Source organism: Myiozetetes cayanensis, unplaced genomic scaffold (assembly GCF_022539395.1).
Source record: "Myiozetetes cayanensis isolate MyiCay16 unplaced genomic scaffold, myiCay2020 scf2-11, whole genome shotgun sequence".
In the NCBI taxonomy this organism is placed as follows: Eukaryota; Metazoa; Chordata; class Aves; order Passeriformes; family Tyrannidae; genus Myiozetetes; species Myiozetetes cayanensis.
Window position 1 is genome coordinate 80,330,124 of NW_026087411.1, and position 27,722 is coordinate 80,357,845.

At 39.0% G+C, this 27,722-nt stretch overlaps 2 protein-coding genes across 13 annotated transcripts in view; one reads left to right on the forward strand and one right to left on the reverse strand.

Moving 5' to 3' along the window:
* CEP162 (centrosomal protein 162) overlaps positions 1 to 10,853 on the forward strand; it is a 46,154-nt gene extending 35,301 nt beyond the window's left edge. For both annotated transcript variants that reach the window (XM_050314430.1, XM_050314431.1), the window contains 4 exons: positions 2,674 to 2,815; positions 3,425 to 3,523; positions 6,318 to 6,452; positions 8,609 to 10,853. In XM_050314430.1, coding sequence (XP_050170387.1) covers positions 2,674 to 2,815; positions 3,425 to 3,523; positions 6,318 to 6,452; positions 8,609 to 8,827 — 595 coding nt within the window. In that variant the 3' untranslated portion in view covers positions 8,828 to 10,853. The remainder of the gene's footprint in view (positions 1 to 2,673; positions 2,816 to 3,424; positions 3,524 to 6,317; positions 6,453 to 8,608) is intronic.
* A 2,728-nt stretch (positions 10,854 to 13,581) lies between these two features.
* Positions 13,582 to 27,722, reverse strand: part of MRAP2 (melanocortin 2 receptor accessory protein 2) — a 41,579-nt gene continuing 27,438 nt past the window's right edge. For 9 of the 11 annotated variants that reach the window (XM_050314454.1, XM_050314450.1, XM_050314455.1 and 6 more), the window contains 3 exons: positions 27,170 to 27,319; positions 21,568 to 21,667; positions 13,582 to 16,510 (listed from right to left, as the gene is read on the reverse strand). In XM_050314454.1, the coding sequence (XP_050170411.1) occupies positions 16,117 to 16,510; positions 21,568 to 21,667; positions 27,170 to 27,319 (644 nt within the window). In that variant the 3' untranslated portion in view covers positions 13,582 to 16,116. Of the gene's footprint in view, positions 16,511 to 21,567; positions 21,668 to 21,706; positions 21,784 to 27,169; positions 27,320 to 27,722 lie in introns of those variants that run through there. The other 2 variants (XM_050314459.1, XM_050314460.1) reach the window with 2 other exon arrangements.

Consider the following 27,722-nt stretch of genomic DNA (forward strand, 5'->3'; position numbering starts at 1 on the left):
CTGGAGCTCCCCTGGGAGGCGAATCAGCTGACTAGGGGTGGAGCCCAGCTTGTCCACAAGGAATTTAAAAGGCTGCTGGGAGCACCAGTGACCCTGAGCAGGAACAGGAGCGGGCAAACAGGGATGTGGCACAGCAGCAGGCAGATAGGGAAGTGGCAGGGCAGTTAGTGAGGCAGTTCACGCAGGCAGGGCAAGCAGGAAGGACACAGCCACCACTCAGCTCAGCTTTTTTTTTTTTTTTGCCCCATCACCTTCCTGCATGCCTTTAAAGAACAGGCATGAGGCCCTGGACCCAGGGAGTCAGGTAGAGGACTGTCAGTCCAGAGGAAGATCTGTCTGGAGGGTCTCCCGGTTGCACCCTGTCCACCAGACGGATTACAACCACAGCTATAAAGAAAACAGAAGGGTAGTTGTAGTTAGTGACTCCCTTTTGATGGGAACTGAGGGCCCTATATGTCAACTGGATCCATCCCACAGGGAGGTGTGCTGCCTTCCTGGTGCCCGGGTGAGAGATATTAGTAGGAGACTCCTTGAGCTTATTCGGCCCTCAGATTATTATCCACTGTTGGTAGCTCAGGACACTAATGGACGAAGTACCAGGGCGATTAAAAAGGGCTTCAAGGTGCTGAGTCAGTTAGTTAATGGGACAGGAGCACAGGTGGTGTTTGCCTCAGTTCCTGCAGTAGCAGGGATGAATGAGGAGTAGGAAAGCCCATCTTATCAATAGGTGGGTAAAGGATTGGTGCCACTAGCAGAATTTTTGCTTTTTTGACCATGGGGCAAATTCCATGGTACCTCATCTCCTCAGATCAGATGGGCTTCATCTGTCTAGAAAGGGCGAAAGGACTGTAGCCCATAAGTTGGCGTTGCTGATCAAGAGGGCTTTAAACTAGGTTTGAAGGGGGAAGGGATTGAAACTGGGCTCTCCATAGATGAGCCTAAGGGTGGAAAGCCCAAGTTAAGAGTGAAATCAGCAGCCCAGCTGAAGTGCATGTACACCAATGGACACATTATGGGGAACAAACAATAGAAGCTGGTAGCCATCATGCAGCAGGAAAGCTATGATGTAGTCACTATCACAGAAATGTGGTGGGATGACTCGCAGCTATAAGCTCTTCAGAAGGGATAGACAAGGTAGAAGAGGTGGCTCTGCTTGTTAGAGAGTCTCTTGACTCTGTAGAACTCCCATTAGCAAATTTGCAGATGACACTAAACTGGGGGGAGTGTCGATCAGCTGGAAGGCAGGAGGGCCCTGCAGAGGGACCTGGACATGCTGGAGAGTTGGGCTGATTCCAACAGGATGAGGTTCCACAAGGCCAAGTGCCGGGTCCTGCACTTTGGCCACAACAACCCCTGCAGCGCTACAGGCTGGGCACAGAGTGGCTGGAGAGCAGCCAGGCAGAAAGGGACCTGGGGGTGCTGATTGACAGGAGGCTGAACATGAGCCAGCAGTGTGCCCAGGTGGCCAAGAAGGCCAATGGTATCCTGGCCTGGATCAGGAACAGTGTGGCAAACAGGTCCAGGGAAATGATTCTTCCCCTGTACTCAGCACTGGTGAGGCCTCACCTTGAGTATTGTGTCCAGTTCTGGGCCCCTCAGTTCAGGAAAGACCTGAAGGTGCTTGAGGTGCTGGAGCAGGTCCGGAGAAGAGCAACCAGGCTGGTGAAGGGACTTGAGCACAAATCCTATGAGGAGAGGCTGAGGGAGCTGGGGTTGTTTAACCTGGAGAAGAGGAGACTCATCACTCATCACTCTCTACAATTGCCTAAAAGGAGATTGTAGCCAGGTGGAGGTCGATCTCTTCTTCCAGGCAACTATCAGTAAGACAAGAGGGCACAGGCTTAAGCTCTGCCAGGGGAGGTTTAGGTTGGTTATTAGGAAGAAATTCTTTACAGAGAGGGTAATCAGGCAATGGAATGGGCTGCCTAGGGAAGCAGTGGATTCTCTGTCCCTGGAGGTTTTTAAGAAGAGACTGGATGTGGCACTGAGTGCCATGGTCTAGTAACTATGGCAGTGTTGGATCAAGGGTTGGACTTGATCTCAGAGGTCTTTTCCAACCTGGCTGATTCTATGATTATATCTTAGATGCTTTGTGCTGTATAGCATTAATATTTGGTACCCATACTTGCCTTCAGTCTGGGATATTTCAGGATTTACTTGGATATTTCAGGATTCAGCAGGATTTACTTGGCCAACTGTAGATACCTTATATTTATACTTCACCTGGTCTCTCTTAGATCCGTTCATAGTCAAAGTAGAAGTAAATTGGCATATTTATATTGCAAAACATTCTTTTCTAAAATAGATACCTAAAAGAGAAAGTGGCATTATGATTTAAAAGCACTTGTTTTCTCTCCTTTGTTTTATAAAAGCAGCCAAAAAAAGGTAATTGACTGAATTTTCTGTATTCTAGCTGCCTCTAGTTAAATGAGGCACAAATGCAACACTTTTGGCTTCCCACTCTGTTGTCCCTCCAGAGCAAGTAATGAAGAAATGGTCCTGGTATCTTGCAAGGTTTTGTTATGAAATATCAAAGACCTGCTGCCTTTAACATTTTTGATATTTTCTATCAAAATGAGAAACTTTACTGCATTTTTGAAGAAGTATCTGTTCGTCAAAAACACATAGTTGTTTATTATGTATTACATATTATTTTTACCTTGCTCTGTTCAGAATACAGGAGGACACAGCAGAATACATTGCATCTCTGAAAGCTTCCCATCAGAGGGAAGTGGAGAAGATTGTTTGCCAGCATGCAAAGGAGCACTCCACTTCTAAAGTAGCTGAACTAAACAACAGAATTTCAACACAAGAGGTAAGATACAGTAGATACATTGATTACATATAGATATATCCTAAAGTTATTTCTTTCTCTATACTATAAACTTTATCTTTCTTTGAAGTAGGACCTACTATTTTAAAAATCAGCCTGTGCCACTGTATTCACAGAATCACAGGATGGCTGAGGTTGGAAGGAACCCCCTGAAGTTCATCTTGTCCAACCGCCCTGCTCAGGAGGGTCATCCAGAGGCAGTTGCTCAGGACCATGTCCAGATGGCTTTTGAGTATCCCCGAGGGGGGATATTCCACAGCTTTTCTGGGCTTAATTTTACACACAATATGAAGGTAGAAGGAGCAGTTGCATTTAGATTATTTAAGAACTTTTTTAATTGAGGAAAGTTACTCAAAGACTGAGACTTGTTTTCCTATACTGTATATGTACCTGTGTGCTATTTAACAGTCATGCAGAGGACTAACTAGCACACACACATGTTAGAGGCTATATTGATAATACACACACCACCTACACCTGCAGTACTACAATACTGTTTCTATTTTTGCTGTACTTTTCCTGCATAGGTTTTCAGATGTTGTCACGGGCATTTATGTTAATGACCAACTATTTTTAATCTTTTCTGTGTAGGTATTAATAAATCATCTTCAAGAACAAATCAGCGAACAACAGAGACATCAGGAAGCTCTTTTGGTTTCACAGATACGAGAGCAACTCCTACAAAAAGAGGTATATTTAAGTTTGCATTGGGGGTACCTTACTCTAGTAAGAGTTTTCACTTTCATCCTTATAAAGCCTCAAATAATATATAGTAAAATAAGTCTTAGAAATGCTATCTTTGTCAGTTGCTTCTACATCAGTTATACCTGAGAATGCAATATGGTTTTTTAATGTGAGAGAACAACAAAGAACAGAAGTGGAACCTTGACCTTTTTTGAATTTTTTTTTGGTTATGATCCTTAATTTGTTAGAAATGTCTGATATCTCTATGAAAGTTGATCAGCAGATTAATCCAACCTTTCATAGCCTCTACCTTGAGTGTTATGATGGGTAGTAAATAGACCACAGGACTTTTTCCTTATTGAGAGAAATTTTTATTACTGTTTTCAGATTCTATGCTCAGATTAAGCCTTCCTTTTTCAGTTCCTTCATTGCCATAAAACTCACTTAGGCAGTTATATTCTTGGTTTTCTCCTCTGCTGTCTATGAAAGTTAAGATCTCTTAGGAAGGGAAAGTTAGTTGTAATAGTTCTGAAATTCACTGGTTTTGGAGAAAGCTATATAGTTTTTTCTGATCTTCTATTTCTATTAATAGCATATAATCTAAAAATTACATTTCTTCTTATTTTTGCTTTTGGGTTAATGTTGTGTCAAATTGCTGTCTATCAAATGTTTTTTTTAATGTATGCTTTTGTTATTCTTGAAGTACTGCCAGTCTTTTTGTTACCACCTCCTGTTCAGGAGGAGGATGTAGCCTGTTCTGAGCATTGTGCCTATACTTAATTCACCATCTCCTTGATGTAAGAACATTAGTAAGTTTAACTTAATTTTGATAAGTCTAATCTGCGAGAGCTACTAAAAGCAATTGGTCTTAATCTCACTAAAGTCACTCTATTTATCTTACCCATGCAAAATTCCACCTTTGCTGTAACATATTTATATAAAAGTGAGGGGTTTTAAGGTTTTGTATTAAATAAGTTCTGTGTTTGCAGAATAAAGGCTGAGTCTTGGGTTCATATTAAGAATCTAATGATAGATGTTACCCTTCCATATAAAACTTGTTTCTTTCCAATAATCTCAGTATATATAATAATTCTTCCTGGGAAAACAGGGCAAGAGTGCAGTGAAACAAATATTATAAACTTGTTTCCTCTATGACTGCTTTACAGATTATTAATGAAGTGATGGTTTAAGAGCATGGTCATCCAATCTGACCCCCATTTTACAGGCCAAATTCAAAGTGCTGGCATTTAAGGAAATGTAAAGGAGTGTCTTTGTTACAGAAATCATTGCGTGACTGTACAGAGAGAAATGTCTACATAAAGCCTTGCTTTTGCCCTCTAGTGTTATTGCTGTGCTGCTTATAAAATACATTTTAAGCATTAAATGATTAAATAAGTTGAGCTGAAAAAAGAAGACAACAAAACCTGCAAATTGAATTAGTAATGATAGGGAATAGCACCATTATTGGTAACAGGATGAAGTCCTCTGTTATGTAAAATGATGGTTCCTCGAAAAAGGCAGATTTTTTCCTGAGGCTTCCTGGAAGATTGTTATTTGAATACTAATTTCAGGAATGCTGTTTATGGATGTTTTCCATTACCTATGTACTTCTCTTCCATAACAGCTTGCACGTATCACAGCATTGCATTTGACAAGGTTCTGTTGTTGGCAAAATACACGGATCCCATTTTTCCCAGGGCTTTTTCGCCACATAACATCTCTCCAGCATGATTTTTAAATTATATTTAATTATATATGTGAGATCACGCATCAGCCCTTTCTTTCAGTGGGGCAACTTAGCAGTCAAGCAGCAGACACTCACTTTCATGGACCTTATGAAACAAAGACTTCTGCTCCCAAATGTGGCTGAACTTGGCCCACAAGTTCAAAGCTGCTGGAATAATGGACAGGCAAAACTGCACTAACACAGGCCGTGTTATTTTAGAAAGCTACCTTAAAAATGGAAATAATAGAAGCCAGCTTAGAGTCACTTCTCAGTGAGAGTGGCAACATCTTATGAAGACACAATGCTTCCAGCTACTTGAACTCAGCAGCAGAGAGCCAAGGATGGCTGAGTGCTTGAAGAGGGTTACAAGTTCTCAAATATAATGGTTAAGGGGAGCGAAGGACTATCATTAAGGATAAAGACTTCAGTGTTTTCACTTGAGTTTACTTATACACATTAAGAGTAACCAGAAAATATCTAGGATGTTAAAAGAAGGAATACCAAGTTACTTAAAATAGGCAAAGAATGAGAATAAACCAGTAGGGCTTGAAAAGAAAACTTACCTTATTTTCTGGAGGATAAGGAAATCAGTTTTAAGTCACTGTTTGAGTTGATTTGGCCTTAGAGCAAAGGAGGCCTGTAATCATGTCTGTTAGCAGCATGTCTTTCCTCAATTTAGTCTTTAGAAATACGCTGGTACATTTTATATTTGGTCCTTATCCAGGGTGTAAGAAGATCTAGTTATAATATTCTCTCTTTTTTTTTTTTTTTTTTAATGAAGTATAAAAATTGACTGAATACAATCATAACATTATGAACATGATTGGATTTATCAAAGAGGACTAGACTTTCACATTCTCAGGCTACTTATAAGAAGTGACAAATCTTAATTTAAGTCCCTGAACCCCTGTAAAAGCTTTTGAATAAAGGACATTTCTCTTTTATGTCTTTTATGTCTGTTCTGCAGCTTTTGATTGGAATGATTAAACAATGCAAATACATTTTGAAAGGAGTCTGTTTTATACACCGCATAACACAATGATAACAGTTTTCATTAATTCTCTTTAACTGTAGGTGACAAAATTGTTGGAAGAACTGAGAGAGGCTAAGGAGAACCAGAGTCCTGAAATGAAACATTTCTTGTGCCTGGAAAAGAAAATCAAGCATATAGAGACCCGACGTGCAGAAAGAGAGCAAGAAATTCAAAAGGTACACCAGAGTATAACTGCATTTATTTTCCAGAGCAGTTTATTGGTTTAACTGTAATTTTATGGTATTTGCACTGGCTCATTTAGCTCACACTGCAGGGAGGGCAAGTACTTTTTCTACAGCCAAGGTTTTGTCTTTGCTGCCTGCTGATGCCAGTGAATGTAGATGCAGCTCTGGTCAGCCCATCCTTGGTGTGGTAATTAAAATTACGTGTGCATTACTCACATAAGAGGTGTGTAAATTCCTTGCAACCTGATCTGAGCAGGCCTTGATATTGTAGAGGATTGGATCACGTGAGCTCTGGAGGCCCCTTCTGTCATTTGGTTATTTCATATTTCAGTTACACAAGGAAAGCAAGGTACTGAAAAACTGACAAGAGTTTGTAATGCAGAGCTTGTTAAGCTACAGTATATTCCTCAATTGAACTGTCATCTTATTTTCTAGTCCCAGCAATTCTATTCAGAAAAGCTGGCGTTAAAAGTGTAGACACATCTTATAGCAGTGTACCTCATTCTGGTTTTAATACCTGAAATAATAAAAAACGGCCTTTATCCTCCAAAAACTAAAAGTTTGCGATTTTGAAGGTTGGGTCTTTGTGATACAGTTTTTTGTAGCTTGAATGGGTAAAACAATTTTCCCTTGCTTTTTTTCATCTCTATTGTATGTCATGGTCTCCATCCTGATTTTTTATCTTTCAGGGGAGTTTCTGTCATCTGGAGAAAGTTCTCTAGTTCATATAGATTTTTTTCAACACTTGTATCACTTTAATATATGACTGTCTTTTGTTAGTGTTTTAACTTAGGTTTTACTTAAATATATGAAGTCAAAAAAGGGCAGTTGGACAGGAAGATTGTCAAACCTGTAGTACTTAGTTTGGGGGTTGGTTCTACAATTTTAAAACCAGATCTCAAGGAATACACTTTCATGTACAGAATTTTTTAGTGGTAGAAGGTTTTATTCTTACACATTTCTACATCACATATTTCATTTTCTTTCCAAAAAGAGCTGTGCATAAAACAAGTCATTGGATTAAGAACAAACCCTGCTGCCACTAAAGATTTTATTATTTTTGTTCACGTTATGTCCTGCTAAAGGCAACTGTTATGCAGTTCATTTTTATGCTATTCATTTGCTTTTGTATAATGTGAGGATTTCTTTACCATTTCTGTAAAGTGTTTGCTGCTGCCTATTCTGGGATCTAACTCCATTGAATACCTATAGTACTTACTAAGATGTTTTATAATGTATTGTTTTAAAAAATAGAAATAAGAGAACACATACATAATTACTAGTGAGTAATTTCTTCTTTCCTCATGCTGCTACCTTATTATATATTAAGCTTTGGGTTTTGTTTATCCTAGTTTTGTACCTTTAACCATCTGCACTAGGGCATCAAACAGTCCCCTAAATGAATGATATAAAAATAAACAATGTAGAAAAGGTAATTGCTGAGCCAGGAATTAACAGGCTATCCTTAGTATCAAAATGCAAATATGATAATCATGACCTTTAAGAGGTAGAACTTTCCTTGAAGAATCTATTACAATTAGTAGCATTATGGAGATTTTGATATCTTATGATGCTTTTTATTTTGTGTAATTTAATAGGATTATGTCAGGGATTCGTGTCAAAGTTAATTCAGACTTTTATCTGCAGCAGCATCAGATCTTTGTGACTACAGGACATTTTCTAATAATTCATAGGACTTTTGTTTTTTAAAAGTACAGTAGTAGCCTACAATATGTCATCAGATTTCATTTGTTTGTTTTGCAGAGCATTCTTTTAATTAGCACATCTAAATGGCAATTTAAAAAGTTATTTTTTATTATATGTGGGATTTTATGTTATATGCTCAGCTTTGTCTTAAACACTCAAACCTTTAGTTGCCGCTTTGGAGAGGATAAGTTAAATTCTCCTGAGGCTCATTACTCATTAACCAGTTCTACCCTTCTGTCATTAATGCAACTATTTAAAGGAATTTATTGCTATCAGAATGATTTTTGCAATACTCAGAACAAATTGTTTCCACCTAATGTCAGCATTTGGCTGTGAGACTCAGCATCAGATATAATGAAGTGGTGTATTCCTGCAGAGGAGCAGTGGTGGCTGAGTATTGGACTAGGAAGTTTCAGTGTTGACTTGCTTCTAATTTACAGGCAACCCAACTAACACATCACATTACTGAAACAAGGCAAACCCATGAGGCTGAGAAGTGGCGAAGACTGGCACAGCAGAAGAATCAAGAACTGGAGAAATTTCGAGTGGAATTGGATTCAATATTAGATGTTTTACGTGAACTGCAGAAACAAGGGGTTGTTATTCCTGCGCCTGATTCTGTTGGATTCAGAATGACAGACAGCTGCTGGAAGACATGATTAGGTAGTAGTTGATTAGAGAAGTAGAATTTTAATGTTCAAAGTTATGTGTAGAAAATGTTATTGAAAATCATTGATGTAACACACGTAAATTGAATTGCATTCTGATTTTATCTGTAATCTTGCATGTCCAAAGGTAGATGTGCATTGAGCAATACTCTAGTAATTTTGTATGTCTTTTATTTTGTTAGTAATAAAGTTACCTACATTTTTTTTAATAATAATAATAGGAATGCTGAGGTTATTCCATAAATTCAATTACCTCTGAAAAATACCCTTTTTCAGGTACTGTAGAACATGCCTGAATATTTTTAACTTTTGTTTATTACCTGTGTTATCGTGATTCCTTTGTGAACAATTTGAGTAATTAGCTGTTTTATTTGTATGTTTAGTGTATAATGTATTTCATTCTGTAGGGCAGGAAAATCATCTTTTTCCATCATTTTGCTTCTCTCCCTCCAGTTCATATAATATTCCTTCCCTTATCTTTAAAATCCCTTCCAACTTAGTGAATGACTGGAGGGCTGGAGCAGAGCAGACATTCCCTGGCGATGCTCAGATTCAAACTGCTCTTTGTTTACTTTTCCAGTATTTCCAACTGTGCTGTTCAGAATGATGGCAGAGTGGGTCTAGCTGAATTGTTATGGGGCAGATTTAAAACAGGCTATAAAATACAGTGAAAGAGTAGTTAGTAGTATCCCTTTTAAAAGGGAAGGCCATATTGATAAGGTTTTAACAATGGGCTGTTCAGAATCTGACACAGTAATATCTTTATAGGTGATTTTGGCAGACCAGAGGCCAGTCACATGTGAAGACAATGTGCTAAAGCTCAGACTGCAGGGATGTGTCAGTGGGCAAATTCAGAGTTAAAATACTGAGCAACTTAGAAAAGGGACCAGAGAAAAAAAATTCAACAAACTAATATTGTCCTTGAGAGTGACAAAAGAGACTAGTATGCTTAAGCAAGAGTAATCCCCTACTCAAATACCAGATGTGGATGTAACTTTCTGCTGAGCTGACAGCATCATGGCAGGTAACAAGCAATGTTAGAGATAATTGCCTTCTCCCTCTCCTTGGGCCCTCCTGGACTTACACATCTGTGCTGTAGAGCACGTTCGTAGGAGCAATTCCTACTGCATCACTAAGGTGTACCTCAGTGTGCGAAGCTTTTGGTCCCCTGTTTCAAGAAATGGCCTCAGTGGAGGGAAAAATTGTCACAGTAAAAAACGTAGCCTTAGGAACCTCTGAAGCCACAGGAGCTGCCCTGTTCCAGGGAGGAGACTGGGGAGGGAATGTGAGCATGGCTATTGTACTTGAGGTATATGAAAAACCTGCTGCTAGAAGGAAGAAGCGGTAAGTCAAAATAAAGAAAATTTAAGATGGATAGCTATTTGGTGGTTAGAAGGGATGGGTTTCCAATAAATCAGTAAATTATTAGTTTGAAGCTTCAGTGCTGCAAGTCCTTAAGAATCCCGTAGCACATATATTGAAGTTGTAGCTCAATCGACTATACTCATTTAGGGCAAAGGGAAGATAAAAGCTAGAATGTACTCTTCAGGTCCCTGTGGTATTAGTTGAAGCTATCATTTAAATCAAATGTGAAACAGTTCAGGCCTCTGCATGTGTATTTATGTGTCATGTTCTTCAGGGATCAGCAATAAATGTGCACCTTCTCTCATACAAGAATGTGACTGAGCATGCATAAAGAACAAAAGATTGTAACAAATTATACCACAGTGCCTAAGTGCAAGGTTTGGGGGTTTTTTTGGCACATACACAAACATAAAATGAGACTTTATACACATATATAGAGAGATATTAAAAAAGTTTGGTCAGTTGCCAATTAATATAGTAACCTTGATGTTTTCATATTCAGATATTTTCAGTATTTCTACTATGGATATTTTGATCCCATCTGAAAATGCTTTGTATATAAAATATCAGCTCTGTGTAAATATGCTGTATTTTACTGATTTGGGTCTGTTTTGCAAATGAAAAGAATAAAGTTGAATAATATTGCAACTTACCATTTACTTCCTGTACAATTTGCTATACATGTAAGACTGTATTAAAGTGTGTGACCTGAAGTGTGAGCTTTTTAAAAATTACAGCAACCCTTGTGTTCCCAGAGTGGTCAGCTCCTGGATGGAGGTACTCTAGGGCACTGCCTAGGACAGGAATCCTAGAGGGAGTATTTCTGGTTGCTGGAAATTCTCTCAAATGTTTAATGCTTAGGTCATCAAAAGAGTGCCTTAGTGTTCATGTCATTGAAACACTTTTTAAAATTCTTATAGTCAGTTCTCAGCAAATGCTGTTATCTTACATAGTTTGAATTAAATTCTCTCTCTGTCTATTTTACTGAGCAGGGACAGTATTATTTATCATTATTGTAAGATATAATGTGGTTTATACTGTGTTCTTACATGTATTTATGTAGTTGCACACTCACTGAAGCACGGTCTTCAGTTTTTAAAGCATTTAGCATGAAGTGAACACACAGTAGCAGACTCTCTGTGGGCTTGAATGACTGTAGTGAGGTGTTCCTTTTGGAAAACTAGGGCCCAAGTTGTAAGTTCTCTGCTAAAGTTAGTTGTTTACTCTCCAGCAGTCTTCACAGTACAGAAAGGGGGAAATACCCTGAAATGGAGCAAAGGCTGACAAAACAAGTCGTTAGCTTTTACTAATGATTTCAGTGGGATCATTCCAGGAGTTATATAATTATATACTCATTATGTATGTCTCTCCTCTTCTTGTGCTGTTCTATTTCATCATACATTTCCAGGAGGCAGCATAATGGATGGATTAAAAGAACCAAACAGAATGTCCTTAAATCATTGTCTAATGCTTAGCTGGAATTCATCTGTTTACAGCAAAGCAGGTGGAGTATAATAATTTGAATTGTCATATTTGGCGCTTTTAAAAAAATCGAGTGAGCAGCTGGCTAGGTGACTCAGTGACCTAGATTACAGAGAAAGCATCGCTTCAAGAGAGGTAAACAGGATGTGCAGAAAAGGATCAGATCTCATCATGGCACTTGGGGCAGAGACAGCAGCAATGTGTTCCATTTCAGGTTCTCTGAAATACAGGTCCAAATTGTTCATGTAGCAAATTAAGTAGGTTATCGGGTATGAAGACTTTAGTTGATAGCACATACTACATTTTGAAGTCTGCCACTCTATCCCCTAGTTCAGCTATTTTGGAAAATGTAAGGATAAATGATGGGTATACTAGCACTAGCAGTGCAAATCCACTTCTGCAGGGAAGTGTGGGCCTTGCATCAGGTGCTGCCCTGACTCTTTTGAACGGAAGTTCCATGATAACTTTGAATTATAATTACCTTTTCATACAGCTAACCACATAGCTCTTGTCCAAAACCAAGATAGCACATGCCTCCAACTCTTGCTCTTGTTCGAGAAGGAGGGGTAGAAGGTTCTGCCTTCTGCTGTCCTTGCTCCTGTCACTGCCCAATGTGGGAACAAGCTGAGTTAGATGTGTCTGCATTAACTGGAATCAAAAGGGAGTGTTTTGGCCCTGGAGCTGAGGAGTGTGTGAATCAACACTGAGTTTGCAAAAAGTTCTGGGAATTCTAGTTAACTGAATGGCAACAGCAGGTTCTGTTTACCTGAAGAGATTAATAAAGGGAATGCAGAGAGATATGTGGACAAATTCTGAAATCGAATTCTCTGTGTGTGTGCAGCCTCATTTCTTCAGTGCCCGTATTTGCCATACCTGAGGCTAAAAAGTGGCAAAAAATGTGTTATTCAAGATCTAGAGCTCAGGTGCATAAATACTTAACTGCACAACAAACATGCATCACTTACTTCACCTTTTAGTCTCAACTACTGGGTAGCACTAGATTTTAGGAGAGAAGTTCACAGTTTTACCTTTCTTTTCTCAATGAGCAGGCATTTTCTGATTTTGCATTTAAGGTTTGAGGTTTCTTTTTTTAAAAAAGGTACACAGCTAAAACTTGTTTACACAGAAGAACATTTTGCAAGTATTCACCTTTGAAAACTGGAATACATAACTCAACCTAGTAAGTTCTTACAGAATACAGGACATGTTTATGCATGTAGTTACCCTTAGAGGAGCTTCTCTGCAGTTAGATCTACTGCAGGTGATGCATCAATCGTGAGTTTTGAGAAGAGGCTTGACGCCAAGCAATGCAAAAACTCAAGAGTTTCATTTTCAGGCACCACTAAATTCCATCTATTCATTTTGAAGGATTACTCTGGTCAGAACACTTTCTATTTACTTCATAATGAATGCACTCTGGCTTCCTGGATAAAGATTAATTTTTTTAAGCATGTTATACATTGCCCTTTTCCCCTGAGGCAAAATATGTCTGTTAGTTCCTAGAAAGGAAAAAAGAAAGGAAAAAGAAAGGAAGGAAAACTTTAAAATAACTGCTTTTGGAGACTGCAGAACATTTCTGCAATTACCTTTGACTCCAATGCAGAGGCAGAACAAAAAACTCAATCAGACTTTATTGCTGCCACTGTGTCTCTGAAGTGGTGGGAGAACTTTGCAGTGGGGACTGCCAGGTTATTTTTCTGTAAAAAGCAGCATGAAGGACTTAAAAAAAATAGAAGGGAGATAAGATGAAAAAAGTGTAACCATCATCGGGGAATAACAGGGAGGAACCAAACACTTAAATAGCTTTACAGGATTAATACATGCTTCAGAAGGACACTGAGAATACAATTCAGATGTGTTTTTAGTTAAGTTGATATTATCTCTTTGTCATTTTATTAAATACCTTTTATCTAGGCATTTTCACCAGCATCCATACACAAAATGCTTCCCCCTTTTCTCCCCGAAGTAGCACTTATACACCCAAAGAAAAACCACAAAGGTTTAAGGTAGCAGAAGAAAAGCCTTAGGATAGCCTATTGGGAATGGCAGCATTTTCTTTTTCTAAAATCAGACCTGCTTATTTTGAAACATCTGAAACTTTTACGATTTCTTCCCCAAAAGGCTTGTCAATCCTTGGAACAGGCTTACTCAGGCAAGGGGTGGAGTCACCATTCCTGAAGGATTTAAAAAGACATGTAGATGTGGCACTTGGGGACATGTGGCAGTGTTGTGTTAATCCTTGGACTCAGTGATTTTAAAGATCTTTTCCCAACCTAAATGGTTCTATGAAACAGAGTTTTAAATGCTTTAAAAATAACCTTCATTCCTAGATTGCAGAGGAGAGGGATTCTACACAGATTTTCCTCTCCTTTAAGCAGCATTTCTGTTTTCAAGCATGGCAAAGGAAGAAAAAAATTGAAAAAGAATGGCTCAAACGTTACTGAAGGCAGCTCACTAATCCAGAAATAGGCTATAAAAGCCACGCTTAGTAAAAGTCCCAGAACTTGTTAGCAAGAACAATGTTGAGCTTCACTTCAGATAACTAACAGTTATTTGAGGGGCCTCAGCAGGAAGTAGTTGCCACATCCAGAGGCAGATTTCCCAGATTTCTTAATTTGGGAAAAGTGCACAGCTACAGCCTTCAAACTTGTAGGTTAAGTACCTCCTGTGAAAGAAGGCCTTTTCTGCACCTGAAACATTTTACTGGAGATCTGCATTGCAGCCCATGGAGCCCTGCTCATTTCGAACAGGGTTCACTTCAGTCTTCTCCTGGAACTATTTTCAAAAAAAAAATTTGCTAGTTTAAAATAGTCTCTGCTTTGTTTTAAGTATAATCCCATTACTTTAAACAACTAGCAAGTGGTGTAAGAATTACATTTGAAAACAGGAAATTTAGCAATAACTGGTTTATAACAAGGGCACAGAAGATAAAAACCAAATATGTTTCCTGCACTTTTTAATTCTTTAAATATTCAACCCATTCACTATTTTTCCTATTTGTAAGGTGAAGGAGGAATGAACTAATTAGCATTTAAGTGTCTGAAGAATGTATCAGCAGGCCACTACTACATTTTCCCTCTGACACAAAGTTGGTTAGTTTCAAAAAAACCAACCAGCCACTGTATCTGCCATCTACTATTTTCATTTCAGTTAAGAATTTCCTGCAGAGCATACTCCAAATCGAGCAAAAGATTTGAACCTGGTGCCTTTGCATTATCTGTGCTTGCTCTAAAGCCACTTGGTCATTAATTACCATCTTTTGAGGAAAGCTGAAATATAATTTAAGTACCCTCTAAGGTTCAGAACCTTATTCTGTCTCTAAAAATAAAGGTTGAAACTACACCTATTCAATTTCTTGACAAACCTTTCCTTGGGAGAACAGCTGAGGTTGCAACACCATCCCAACTGAGTACAAAAAGATAGAGCAAGCAGAGCTTAGCTTCACTTTTGGAGCTGGTGTTCTCAACAATTCAAAGCCTGCTAGCCCTTCCCTGGTCCATGAGTAAAGAAAGGGCTGTTTATAAAGCCAAAAAGCATAGGAAGGTTCAGCCTATAAGCAACACATAACACCTCCTTAACGTTGCACATAGTAACTGCACTGGCTAAAGAAAAATAAGTTTTTATTTCCTGTGATTTAGCTACTGAATCCTACACTTACTGAACTGAATCCTACACTTACTGAACTGGAAGTTCACATCAGTAATTAAAAAAAAAAATCGAATCATGGTTTGTGTTGGCATGTAGAATACTAATTCCTCATCATCACTTGGCAGCTCTTGGAGTGTCACTATGAAGTACTATAAGTACAGGCACCAATTTGCTTTTACTCAGCAGCACGTGGCCAAACAATTAAATTTGCAAGGTATTCCCTCTGGAAACTTTCTAATATGGCTTTAACCTGCACTGAAAACAGTTAGGAATCAGAAATTGAAGTTAATCCCAAGCAGATATTTATTGTGCTGCTTAACTTCAGGCATCGTTATTGAAAGAAGCAGAAGCTACAGAACCTCCCTAGGGGCTGCCTGTTTATTCCTTACTTCAGTCTCACTTTAAGATTTACACTTTCCCTGGCCAGGGAATTTTCATACATTTCCCAGTACCAGGCTCCAGCCTTCACAGCCCTTGTAAATTGTTACGGGATCCTTCAGAAGCTGGTCATAAGCAGTCCTTTCAAATCAAAGAACAAAACAAGAAACAAAAAAAAATCAAGAAGCAAAAATAACACTGGGCAAAAAGTTTAGACCACAGAAGACATCAGAATAAAGCATTTAGTGTTTTACACTTGTTTACTCTTGTCTACACCGAGTTCTAGTAGCACAGCCAGTCTTATATACAATAAAAAGCACAGATCTGAAATACCTTCTGTCAAAATAACAGAAGGGCAAGTGAGGGTTCAAACTGGGCAATCTTTTACCTTAACATAAAAGATTTTTTCAGTCAAGCATCCGATGGGAAGATGGCATGACCAATTTGCTTTCTAAAATGATTGGCGGCTCTGAGATGAGGAGATCATCCTCACCTAATGAAGAGTTCTGCTCAGTGTTCACAAAGTTAGGAATGTTAAATTTTGGAAGACAATGTAGGTCTTCCTCAAACATTCCGCTGCTTCTGGGAACCTCCTGGAAGTGGATATTACTCTCCAGACCTGGACCTCTCTGACTCTCTTTTGCTTTGTTCGTATGTTCCACTTCATTAATACAGAAATGGAAAAGTGACTGGGATTCTTCAGCCATTTGACGAGAAAAGACCCTCTCAGACTCCAGAGGTCTTCCAAAATCTGCCACAAAGCTATTCATGCGAAATCTTTTTTCAGAAGGTTCTGCATTGCTAGGGAGGAAAAAGAAAAATACAGTAAACACAAAAGTAGAACTATTTGAGTCCTTATCAGCAAATTTCGTGGTTTCAACAACCACTATGATCGAGAAGAAAGGAAACCCTTTGGTTTAACTACCACAAACTTTTAAAGCCACCAATATTTATTATTTTCTGCTGAAGCTATTTTAAGTCTTGATTTATCACGATAATTTTCCATGGGAATAAGTTAATGCCAGCACTCTTAAATGGCACTTCCAGTAACCAATATACTGTAATAATCACCTCACTGAATGAGCTTAGAAATACTCTTCAGGATTTCCTCTTGATATCAAGTAGTATCAAGTAATAACATCTTTTTAAATGGCTTATAAGAACACTTTGAGAAAAAAGTCCTTGATAGGTAAAATCTTTCTGAGGCACAGGCAGCATTGATCTCACTAAGGCATAACTTGAGTACTTGGTTGTCCAGGCATCAAACCATCTTTTCCCCTGAATTCAATTGATGGCATTCAGATTTACAAATTAGAAGAGTTGGAACTAAAGACTGCTTCAAAGACTGACAGCCTTAACAATTCAGGCACATAGCCCAGGAAGGACAGTTTAACATATTTCTTGGGAGTTTTTTATATATATCTTAGCTCAAATCAGTACCAATCTGCATGGACTTTGTAGGAGCCATAAGCATGTGGGGGTGAGAAAAGCTCAAGCTAGATGGAAGTTTTACATTCTTTTTCAGGCTGAATTTATATGCTATCATCACAAAATGCAAGTTGTTTGCACCTGACATGCAGTAGAGGTATTCAGAGGATGAGCAATGAAAACTTAAACATATTCTCAGAATATAAATTTTGTTAAGAAATCATACTGTTTGCATCTGAACACGTAGCAAATGACACTGGAGTCAGATAATTGGACACCTAAAGGTGCACCCAGCACTTAGAGTTTTTCAGAGAAATGCTGTAATTTAATTCTCTCAAGCCTGCAGTAGGAGATAAGTGCCTACATGCTTTTGAAAGCCTCAGATGACACCTTCAGAAATCTACCCCTAAAACCTTTGAGTTCACAGAATACCTACCATTAGTCTTTCAGGCATAGTTAACCTTAAAGATCCCTGCTTCTTAAACGCTAATTTACTTCCATTAGATGATAGAATCCTGTCCTAACAAAATCACTTCCACTAGCCTTCAAATCAAAGCAGTTCTCTAATTTGTCAAAACTGTGTTGCCTCTTTCTGCTTGTCAAAGTGAAATGTAGAAGAATAACGTTTACACCGATGCAAGACAGACCAGTAACTACTAATCGACTGCATACACACCAGGAAGCAAACAGACTGGAATAATTCCATGGTAGCCTTCAGAACTGACAGCTGACATTGATATCTTTGTAATGCAACAAAGAGCACCGCTATGTAAGTCTCCTCCATAGTTTTGCAAATCTGTCCCAAGAGTTTCTATGCAGTACTATGGCACTAACAGTGGAGGTAGCAAATAAGCACAGAAAGAAGGACAAGCACTATAAGCCTAGGAAGAAGTGACTGCAGAAGAAAGCTTAAAATGCATTCACTAGAGAAGTAAAATTAATTCATAGGTGCAGAAAGTGCTTTATAATTCAGTGAGCTACGAAGGAGCAAAGGCTGACAGTGCAGAGGGCAAGTGCAGACAAGACTGGCAACAGCAACCTAAACTAAATGGAAGAATAGAAGATGTCAATAAATTTTACAATGACCCAGAATGTTGAGGACATACTATAAGGAATAATCCTGTGTTCATGAGCAGGGAACACGTGGTCTAATATACAGTGATCTTTTTGGATTCTGAAATTCACAAACACCGTCTCAGTATTTTAGACAGGAATTTTATTTTTTTAACTAGACTAGAAACTTGCATAGTGTTGCTTATTACAATATGCAAGAATACCTCAGCAGATACCTTTTCAGAACACTTAAAATAAGAAAAGCAGCCTCAGAAATCCTAGTTTTACTGTGGAAGGGAACACAGCCACCTGGACAATCAAATTCCTTTTGCAATATTTGAGCAAATACAACTCTCTGACTTCCAAAAGTTGCCAACAAGGAAGCAGGAAGGTGAATGTCAGACAACCTTGAGCAACATATATACTTCCAGCCTGGGATATTGGGTTCTGGTCTTGCTGGACTCAGCATTAAAGCTCTCCACTCTGCCCACTGGACTTGAGTGCACTGTCAGGGTACAGACCATTTTGCCCAGTGTATCATTCTAACAGGAGCAAACTGGATTGGGACTGACACTTGAGATTCATCTATAGCTTAAATATCCCTCCTCTCAACATCCTCTGAAGTGACATGGGGTACTTGGCAAACCATGGAAAGGAATAAGGGGAGCCAATCCTCCAAAACAACAGGGTCTGGTATCTTAAGGGGAACTTGGGCATCTGAAGCAATTAAGTAGCAATCCTGAAGTGCTACCCTGAACCTGAGAAATCTCCCTGAATAAGTATTTAGCAAAAACATACATATATCTGTAGAAGTTTTTGTTTCAATGAGTCTGCATTTCTCTGATTGGGTTTCACACTGGACTCCTTAACCAAAATCAACTGATTTCTTGGAAAAAAAAAAATTCTGTCATTTTTTTACTGCAAGTAGTGGTACAACTTGCCTAAATAGCTGCACGAAGGTTTGAGATTACACCAGCTAATATTTGTTACAGATAGCTTACACAAACTCTTGCATTTATTGCACAAATGTGTTTTTAAGTACATTTCCAAATGCGGAAATGAAGAATACATCCTCTGCTGAGTGATGAAGGAGAGCATTTTTCAGATAGAAATTTGGTAAGATTTTCAACACATTTTTTTTGTTGCACAAGCTAATCTTCTACACATACTAATATGGAGGCAAACAAAAGAGAAATGCAACAGACAGAATTTCCATAACTGATTAAATTTCTGCCTCTCCCCATTGAAATCCTGACCCTTTTGGTCTGATGATGTATCCAATTCCGAACATCTTTTATAATTCTGGAAAGCACATCCTATCATGCCCCTTTATATTAAGCCAAGAAAAGCATATTACTAGAAAAATCAGAGTATTCTACCTCAGATGCATCCATCTGAGCTCAGTTACACTTGTCTCTCACATTAATGGCACTTTAAAGAACAGTCAAATAGCCTTGCTGAAGTCGGAGACACATCCATCAATCAAGCTGGCTCTCTCCCAAGACCTAGGAATCCCATTAACATCTATCTAAAGGAGGGCTGCAAGACAGCCCGCTAATGAAATGCCAAGTTGTGAAGAATCCAGTCAGGTGTAAAAATAGAAGATGCAGGCGAACTAAAATCACAGTCCACACTGGTTTTACAGGTTGGTGTTCTCCAGCTTTTATATACATGTATCAGAAATAAGAGGACACAGTATTCCCTGCACTTAGTCTATTCCTGGATGATCCGTGTTCAATACCACACACATTTCATTATCAAACATCAAAAAAATAGGGCTCAGATTTGTTAAGGGTGCTGACTCAGCATACCTAGAAAGTGGGCGAGCACTCAAGCACACAGATCCCAAAGGTGAAAAGGGGTTTGAAACAAATACAGAAAGGAATGATTGGGCTCTCATCAGAAATGGAAGAAAAATTATAATAAGGTTTAGAATGGAAGGGGCTTCTGGAGGTCTCTAGCCTGATGATGAAGGCAAGGCCAACCCTGAATTCAGGTCAGTTTATCTGGATGTAGAAGCTGATCAGAGATGGAGGTTTCTCAAACTCTCTAGAAAACCAGTTCAAAGAAAATTGATGAAAAACACAGAAAAACAGTGGGAGACACCAAGCAGGCCTCTGCTACCTAAAAGTACATCTTTACAAGTGTAAAAACTTTTGACAAATATCTATATTAAATTCTCTATGTTGTATATCTGATTTCTTTACTTCTTCCCCTCTCAAATTATTCACGTGGGATACAGACTCAGATGCTCAGCTAATTAACAGGGTCTTTGGGGAAAAGGGGCAGCACACCAACACTTACAAGGACTTTCAATTTGTTTGGGAGCAAGGTTTGTCTGCTTTGTAACAGTCTGTAAGGGAAACAAAAATACCTGCAAGTCAGATCTGGTAAGCTGAATTCTTCTGCCTCTGTTTTCTTCTCACAGAAACAAAACATTACGAGCACAGAAGAGGCTCACAATATACCTATGCCCTATGCCCTCTCTAATGTGGCCCTACCTTTAAAAATGTGCTATTTTGTGATGTTTCAGAGCCAGTCTACATATGATTAAATAGCAAAGGGCCTCCAGAAGGCAGAGATAGGCTGCTTTAAGAAGCAATAAGCAACTAACAATTGCCTTTCACAATCAGCTTCTCATCATTGCTACCTGTCTGCAAGTGTTCTCACACTCCAGAGAGGCTTTTTATTTCTACTTTATGGCACACAAGTCTGAGAGGAGATGTGGCTTCAGACTTCATCATAGGAAGGAACAATGGCAGCCTGGGTGCTGTGCAAATGCAGATAAATTATTGAGGCAAGGCACAGTCTGCACATAATTATCAGCCAGAAAGAAGAAGAAATAAAGGACTTTCAAGGCACTCTGGCTTTAAACAAACATGGAGCTGATCTGTACCTCAGCATCTACTGGAATTTCTCAGCAGAAACTAAGACACTCTGAGACCTAGGGAATTAAGTGAAGATTTTGTACAGACTACTGATTGGATTTGAACACACAAACACGCGGAAACCTGCCAGACTTCAGCTTCCTTCATTTAACATCTGTACTGCATTTTATTTGCATATACTCCGTCAATATTCACACTTCCACTCCAAGATAACTTTGAGCTCACCTAGAGCAATCCCATTTATGTGCAGAACAATAATCTAAAGGCACCTGTATCTGTTTGGCAACCTACCCACCAACTTCCTTTTAGCATGAATATGCTAAGATTGTTTGAAAGGAAGATAGACTACACTGTTTCATAAGAATGGACTAGAACAAGATGGTGCTGAGCCAGTACCATGTCAGCACTGTCACTGCTTGTTTGGGGGCTGCAAGAGACCAGATGTGCCAATTAGTTGGCTGGATTTCTTATTGCCATTTTCAAACTCACTCTTGGTGAGGTGCTCCTGTCTTCGTCAGCAGGGTCAGGACAAAAAACATGAAGATGACAAAAACTGCAAGACCAACCCAAAATCCAATCACAATGGAATCTGGTGAAAAAAGAGAAAACAAGGTGATCAGTATTTTACCTGCACTTGCAGAAAGCTGCCTTCCACAAACACCACGATGGCAAATCCAAAACAATGTGCAGTTTATTCCTGGGCAGCAAAGAGGAAGAATGGTCAAATTTATCATTATCTATGTTTAAGCAGAAAGTTGCCATTGAAATTCTCATTTCTAGCCTGAATTCTACTGATTTCTAGAGAAACTAGAAAAGATAAAAGAGGAAAGACACTTAATTCCCTTGGTTAGTAAAATACAAGCAGCTACCTTTGTGATGCCTGGCCCATTTCCAAACACTGTGCTTTGGAAACAACTTCAGTGCTAGAACTCAGAAGAGAGGTTTATCTGATTTTTAGCAAAATCCTATGTCTTTGTAGAACTGAACTCCTGCTATTTTAAATTATTTCTGCCCCAGACCATTAGGTTTCTGAGCTCTAATGGATTTCTTTGACACAGCATGTTTAGGAAGACCTAGCTTTCTTTTAGTGACAAGACAGAGGGTTTTGAAATAAACAGAACCACAGATAAAACTGTCTGCTACTTTAACAAATATCATCAATCAACATATAAAAGATATGTTTGGATAATTTTTAATTTGAGTTTCTAATTTGAGCACTGCAATACAATGTCAGAGGAGCCAGACATGTTTCGACAAAAAGTCAAACCACTAGTTAATCAAAAGGAAAATGCCAATGAAATAACCAAATGCAGAAGTCATTGGGAAGAGAATGGCTTTTTGCCTGTGTACATAAAATGTACCTACTGTTCTCATTTGTAGCAAATGGATCATATAGAAATTTGCCAGTCCTACTAAAACAAATATATGTCAACTTATGACTTCAAAGTGTTTGCTGAGGAGTGCGGGATAGGCGAGGGGAGGGCCAGGGGAGCGGTGCCGACCTCCGGATGAACCCCACATGGCAAATGGCGGATCTCAGTGGCGGCAGCTGGTCTGAGACTCCAAGACAAACCTCCCCCTGCAAAACAGCTATCTTGCTGTATCCCAGAGTGGGGGTGCTTGGAAGCTCCTCCTCAGATGGTGGCAGCTGCAGGCAGGTCATCTCCAAAAAAATGCTCGCTCCAGGCACTCCATGCCAGGCCCAGGCACCCACCACTCAGCTATGGAGTCGGCAGCTGGCAAGGGTGGAGGTGTCAGTCCTCCAACAAAGAGCAGGGAGACCTAAAAAAACCCCACAAGGCACTGGCAGACCCTGTGACAACAGAGGTGATGTGTAACCCCTCTACTGCAAGCACCGCAGGGACTCTGTCACCGAGGGACAGACAGGAGCTACTCTGGGTCTTGGCAGCTCTGAAGGGTACCCAGGTAGTTCTGGCAAACAAAACCTCCAATCTCCCTCTCCCCCTCCCCAGTCTGAAAGGCTCACTGCCTAATGTTCCTCTCCAGCACCCCCCCAGCTGTGGCTGCAGGGGCGGATAGTTTCACTACAAAAAATAAAAAAAGTATAAAACTATAACAAAGGTTGATCCACAATTGCTCCTGAGGGAAGTTGAAAGTTTCCAGGAGCTTGATTTAGAGAGGTCCAAGTGGGACAAACATATCTCCAGACAACAATCAACTGATATTCAAGGACCCAAGATGCAGAACACCACCACAAAATATGACCTGGTCCAGGTACTTTTTCAACTATCATTTCAGTTACTTATTTTTTGTTTATGCAAGTTTTCAAAACTTCCCCCATAGGAGTTTGAAACAATTCACATACAAACATGCAAGAAGGAAGTCTTGGTTAGGACAGGAATCCTTTCTGCCCTTAACCCCTCATTACACAGTCACTACCAAACCTCAGAGATCATCACTGGCTGTAAAGCTGTATGATGATCTGTCTGACACAGTGCAGCAGGCACAGCACAGAACTGTTGAATTTTCTACAGGACTAGCTAAAGAGAACAAAAACCCAAGGAATCAGCTATCCTGCCTGGTGCTTGACACCAGCTGTTAATCACACTCCCACTGTGAAGTATCTTCTGTGCTAAAAGGCAGATGTGGAAATTGGAAATCAGCTCAAATCATCTGTTCTTTTGCTGCAAAGTCAAAACGCCTGCTGCAACCTGAGATTTTCTCCCTTGGAAAATCAAGTCACTCCTGAATTCCTTTCTCTAGTAAGGTAAGGAGGTTAAGTTTCAAGTCTCTCACTGCAGTGTTTATTCCATCTCTCCTATGCCACATCTTCTCCTCTCAACACCCTGTGTAAAATAACTAGAGAGCAGTGCAAGTATAGGTCTCTGCAATAGGGGAGAGGAGTTTGTAATACCCTGTCATAGGTTTACTTGTTCTAAGTTCTTTTTTGCTTAAAGTATACTGGAATGAGTTTATTTTTGTTAATGCCATCTATTGTGTGCCCTACACTCCTTTCAGAACCATCCTGTAAGTATAGCCTGTATGCAGTGGTTCAAGATGCACCTTGTGTTGGACCTTACTAGTAGAAAATAGCTCATGATTATCTATCCTACTACTGGACTTAGCAATACCTGAAAATTTAATCTAAAAATAAATATAAATCTAAAAATAAATATAAATCTAAAAATAAAAAAATTTAATCTAAAAATAAATACCACCATTAAAAAATACCACTTAACCATTTACAACTACTAGTAATGACCAGTTAGTCATACATGTTTGAATTATATGCAACTGCATTGATAACCAGAATGTAAAGTGTGGCCAAGATGATCAAAGAATATGCACATAGATTATATTGATCGAGCTGCAAAACTTAATCCATTAACTAAGGGAGGAGAGAAATCAAAAAAAAAAATTAAAAAGTCTGATAAACCACTACTTCCCACAAAACTCCCACCCACCAGCATTATGTGAAGAATAACAAGTCTGTGTTCTGATTTGTTTGGTGTTCCTCCCCCACAAAGGAATTCCTAAGTTTACTGAGCATAAAGCTACATCTGCCTTGCTTAATTGTGCCTCCTGACACACTTTCAACCCTCTGCTGAATCAGTTACATTATTTGGATTTGTTTAAAACACAAGTAGGTGGCCTGAGTTCTTTTCAGTATTTCATTTAGGTCTCACTCAAGTGCACATTATCCAAATCTACGAACTTCTAAACACTTACTCAAAATAAACAGTACATAACACAACTTCTGTTCAAAAAATATGGTATGAGGCACTTAAATTTATAATACTGCCCTAAGTTACAAATAGATTGTAAAAGTATACCATGACTTTCTCAAGTTGCAGTTTCAGCCTTCCTTTCCTTTATAACAGACTCATAACATCCTGACAGCAGATCTGACTGCCTTGATCATTCCTACCTATGTTACCTCTCCAATGTCTCTGAGGTTTTCCCCCTTTCAGAGGCACAAAAAAGGATTTTGTTCTTTTCTCTGCCAGTCACAAGTATCTCCTGGCTATCTTTGCCTATTTACTTTCTAAAGCTTTAATTTACAAAACATCTGGTCCCTACTTTTGCAGATTTTCCGATTTCTAGATCCTGTTTTCAATCCTCCTCAGACAGAACATCCTTTTTCATTTGTTTTTGTTTTGGCTTGGTTTTGGTTGTTTTTCTTTCCAGTCATATAGAAAAGAAAAGTTACTGTGGCATTTGAATACCTCATCTTCTCCCCATCTCCACTTTTTTTAAGAAATGTATTCTTATGTATTAGATTGTTTTGTCAATCCTTTTCTTTACATGTCACTTTGAATAAATTTTTCTCTGCTTTCAGAAACAGTCTTCTGAGTTCCTTTATATATACATCAAATATTATCAACCTCCCCTTGCCTACAGTTAATTAAATCAACATTGATTCAAAAGTGTCCTCCAGATTTCTCTTGTAGAATTCCTCTTATATTATGGTTGAAAACAGTGCCCTCTCATTTTGGGTGGGATACTGTGTGTATTAATTAAAAAAGTAATAGTAAGAATAAATCATACATCTCTATCTTTAAGAAGAGGCAGTGATGTTTTACAGCTGGTCAAGTGTTACTGCCAGCCTGCCTCACCCAGACCAGAGTCCATTCCCCACTGAGCTCTCCAAAATAAAAGTTACAGGTATTCATTAACATCTCTTCTTTGTGAATATCCAAGGTGTCCCTCCTAATACAACCCCGTGTAATCTTCTCCCCTCCTTCCTCCTCAGTTTAGGATTTTGGAGAATTTCATGTCTGATCACATCACCTCTATATTTCACAAGAGTCTCAACCCAGCTGGTAATAGTCAGCACAAGACACATTCCAAGAACATACCATGTCAAGAAATATCATCCTGTACACAACACTGGCATAGACTGTTCCTTTACTAGATCAAACTCTGCCCTCAGAGGAATGCATGCAGTAACACTGAAGGAAATAGAGCCAACTCCAATCAATCAATTAAAACAAACACACAAACAACTGAAAAACAGAAACAAACCAAACCAAAACTACCAAAAAAACAACCAGAAGGGATTTCCTAGGTCACTGATCCAGTACTACTAATGACATCTTTCACCAAGCTCCACCTGAAAAGCAGTTGTTACTTCTGTCCTGTTCTCTACTGAGAGCTGTCCAGAATGTTCCATGGCTGTGCCCAGGTAGCCAAGGGAGATCAGCCTTTCTGGGCTGCTGTTTGTCATTGCAAACACTACTTTTTCCTGTCCAGAATGGCTCATTGTTACAAATGAGACAGAAAGTATGTATCCCAATCTGGCCTTTCCCCAGTACTTTGAAGACTGATGCTCAAACCCTCTCACAATGTTTCCAGATCAGAAACAAAGAAACAAGATTGTTTGTTTCTCTTTGACAAAGTGCTTGCAAACCATCAGGTTTGATCTCTGAGTTGATCTCTGTTACCTTTATTTCGCCTCCTTTTTTGTTTTCCCCCCCCAACAACCATCTCCTCTAAAAAAACAAATCATAAAATCCAAAGCCATTAGATTTTAGATAGATGTTGGTCTAGCTCTACTAGCTTGTCCTAGCTAAATTCTCTCCTGGTTCCAACCCATATTTCTCATCTCTCTGGTCCCTATTGTCCACTTATTACTTCTACTGTAAAACAGTATTATTGAAACACTGAATTTAGCACACTCCTCCCATGAGGAAAGTCCCAACAATAAAGGGTTGCTCAGAAGGAGAAAATTCTTCTTTTATTTTATTTTCTATGAAGAAAAACAAAAGTAGTAAGGCTGTCCATCACTGCCTTTTTACCATTAAAAGGAGCAATAGCAAAGCAATACAGATCATACCGAGTAGTCACCAGAAGCAGCAGTGGCTTTATCTGCTATTGTAAACTTTTCTAATAGTATTAGTATGGACAAATTTCTACCACAGCCTTGGTTGTTTCATGCACAAGAAAAACAGTCAACAAAGGGATACAGAATAATAAACAATTATAATAATCAAATAAATAGAGAAAAAAAGTAGAAAATCTTTAGAATTAGAAGAGAAATATTTTTGTACAATAATCAGTCACAAATGAAGAGTAGGAACATTAAGACAGGAAGCTTAGCTGCAATACAGTATGTCTCTACTGAACTTACATTTGTGAGCCTTCAGGCCTTCAAATGACACTGGTCCGTACTCATAGTACTCGTAGTCCCAGGTGTAATCAGAGTTAGACGAGGCCTGATGGGAGGTTCTGTTAGAAATCAGCCTCAGAGCAGACATCTTGCACCTCAATAAATATGTATCTGTGGATATGAACTGTGTTAATAGAGACTACACACTTCTAGCACATCTTTTGTTTTTATAAAGAATGTTTTCTTATCTGCTGGATCACTTCCTTATCCCAAGAGCAGCCACTGCCTCATCCAGACAAGGCTATCACATCCCCTCCCGTTCCTTCACCCATCTTGGCTGGCTAACCAACAGTTAACACAGATCTTCTCTTCAATGGAAAGAAGAAAACCTATTTTCACCTCCACTGAGATGCCTGTAAGTGTACAAAATATCAAAACCAGGTTCCTCTGATTGAATATAGATTTTACAGCTTAAAAATAATACCATCAACCTCTACCTCTTTGGGATGAATGCTGCCACAAAAATCTGTGTGGAGAACCAGCCAGACTACCAGGCTCAAAAGGTTGTGTTTTG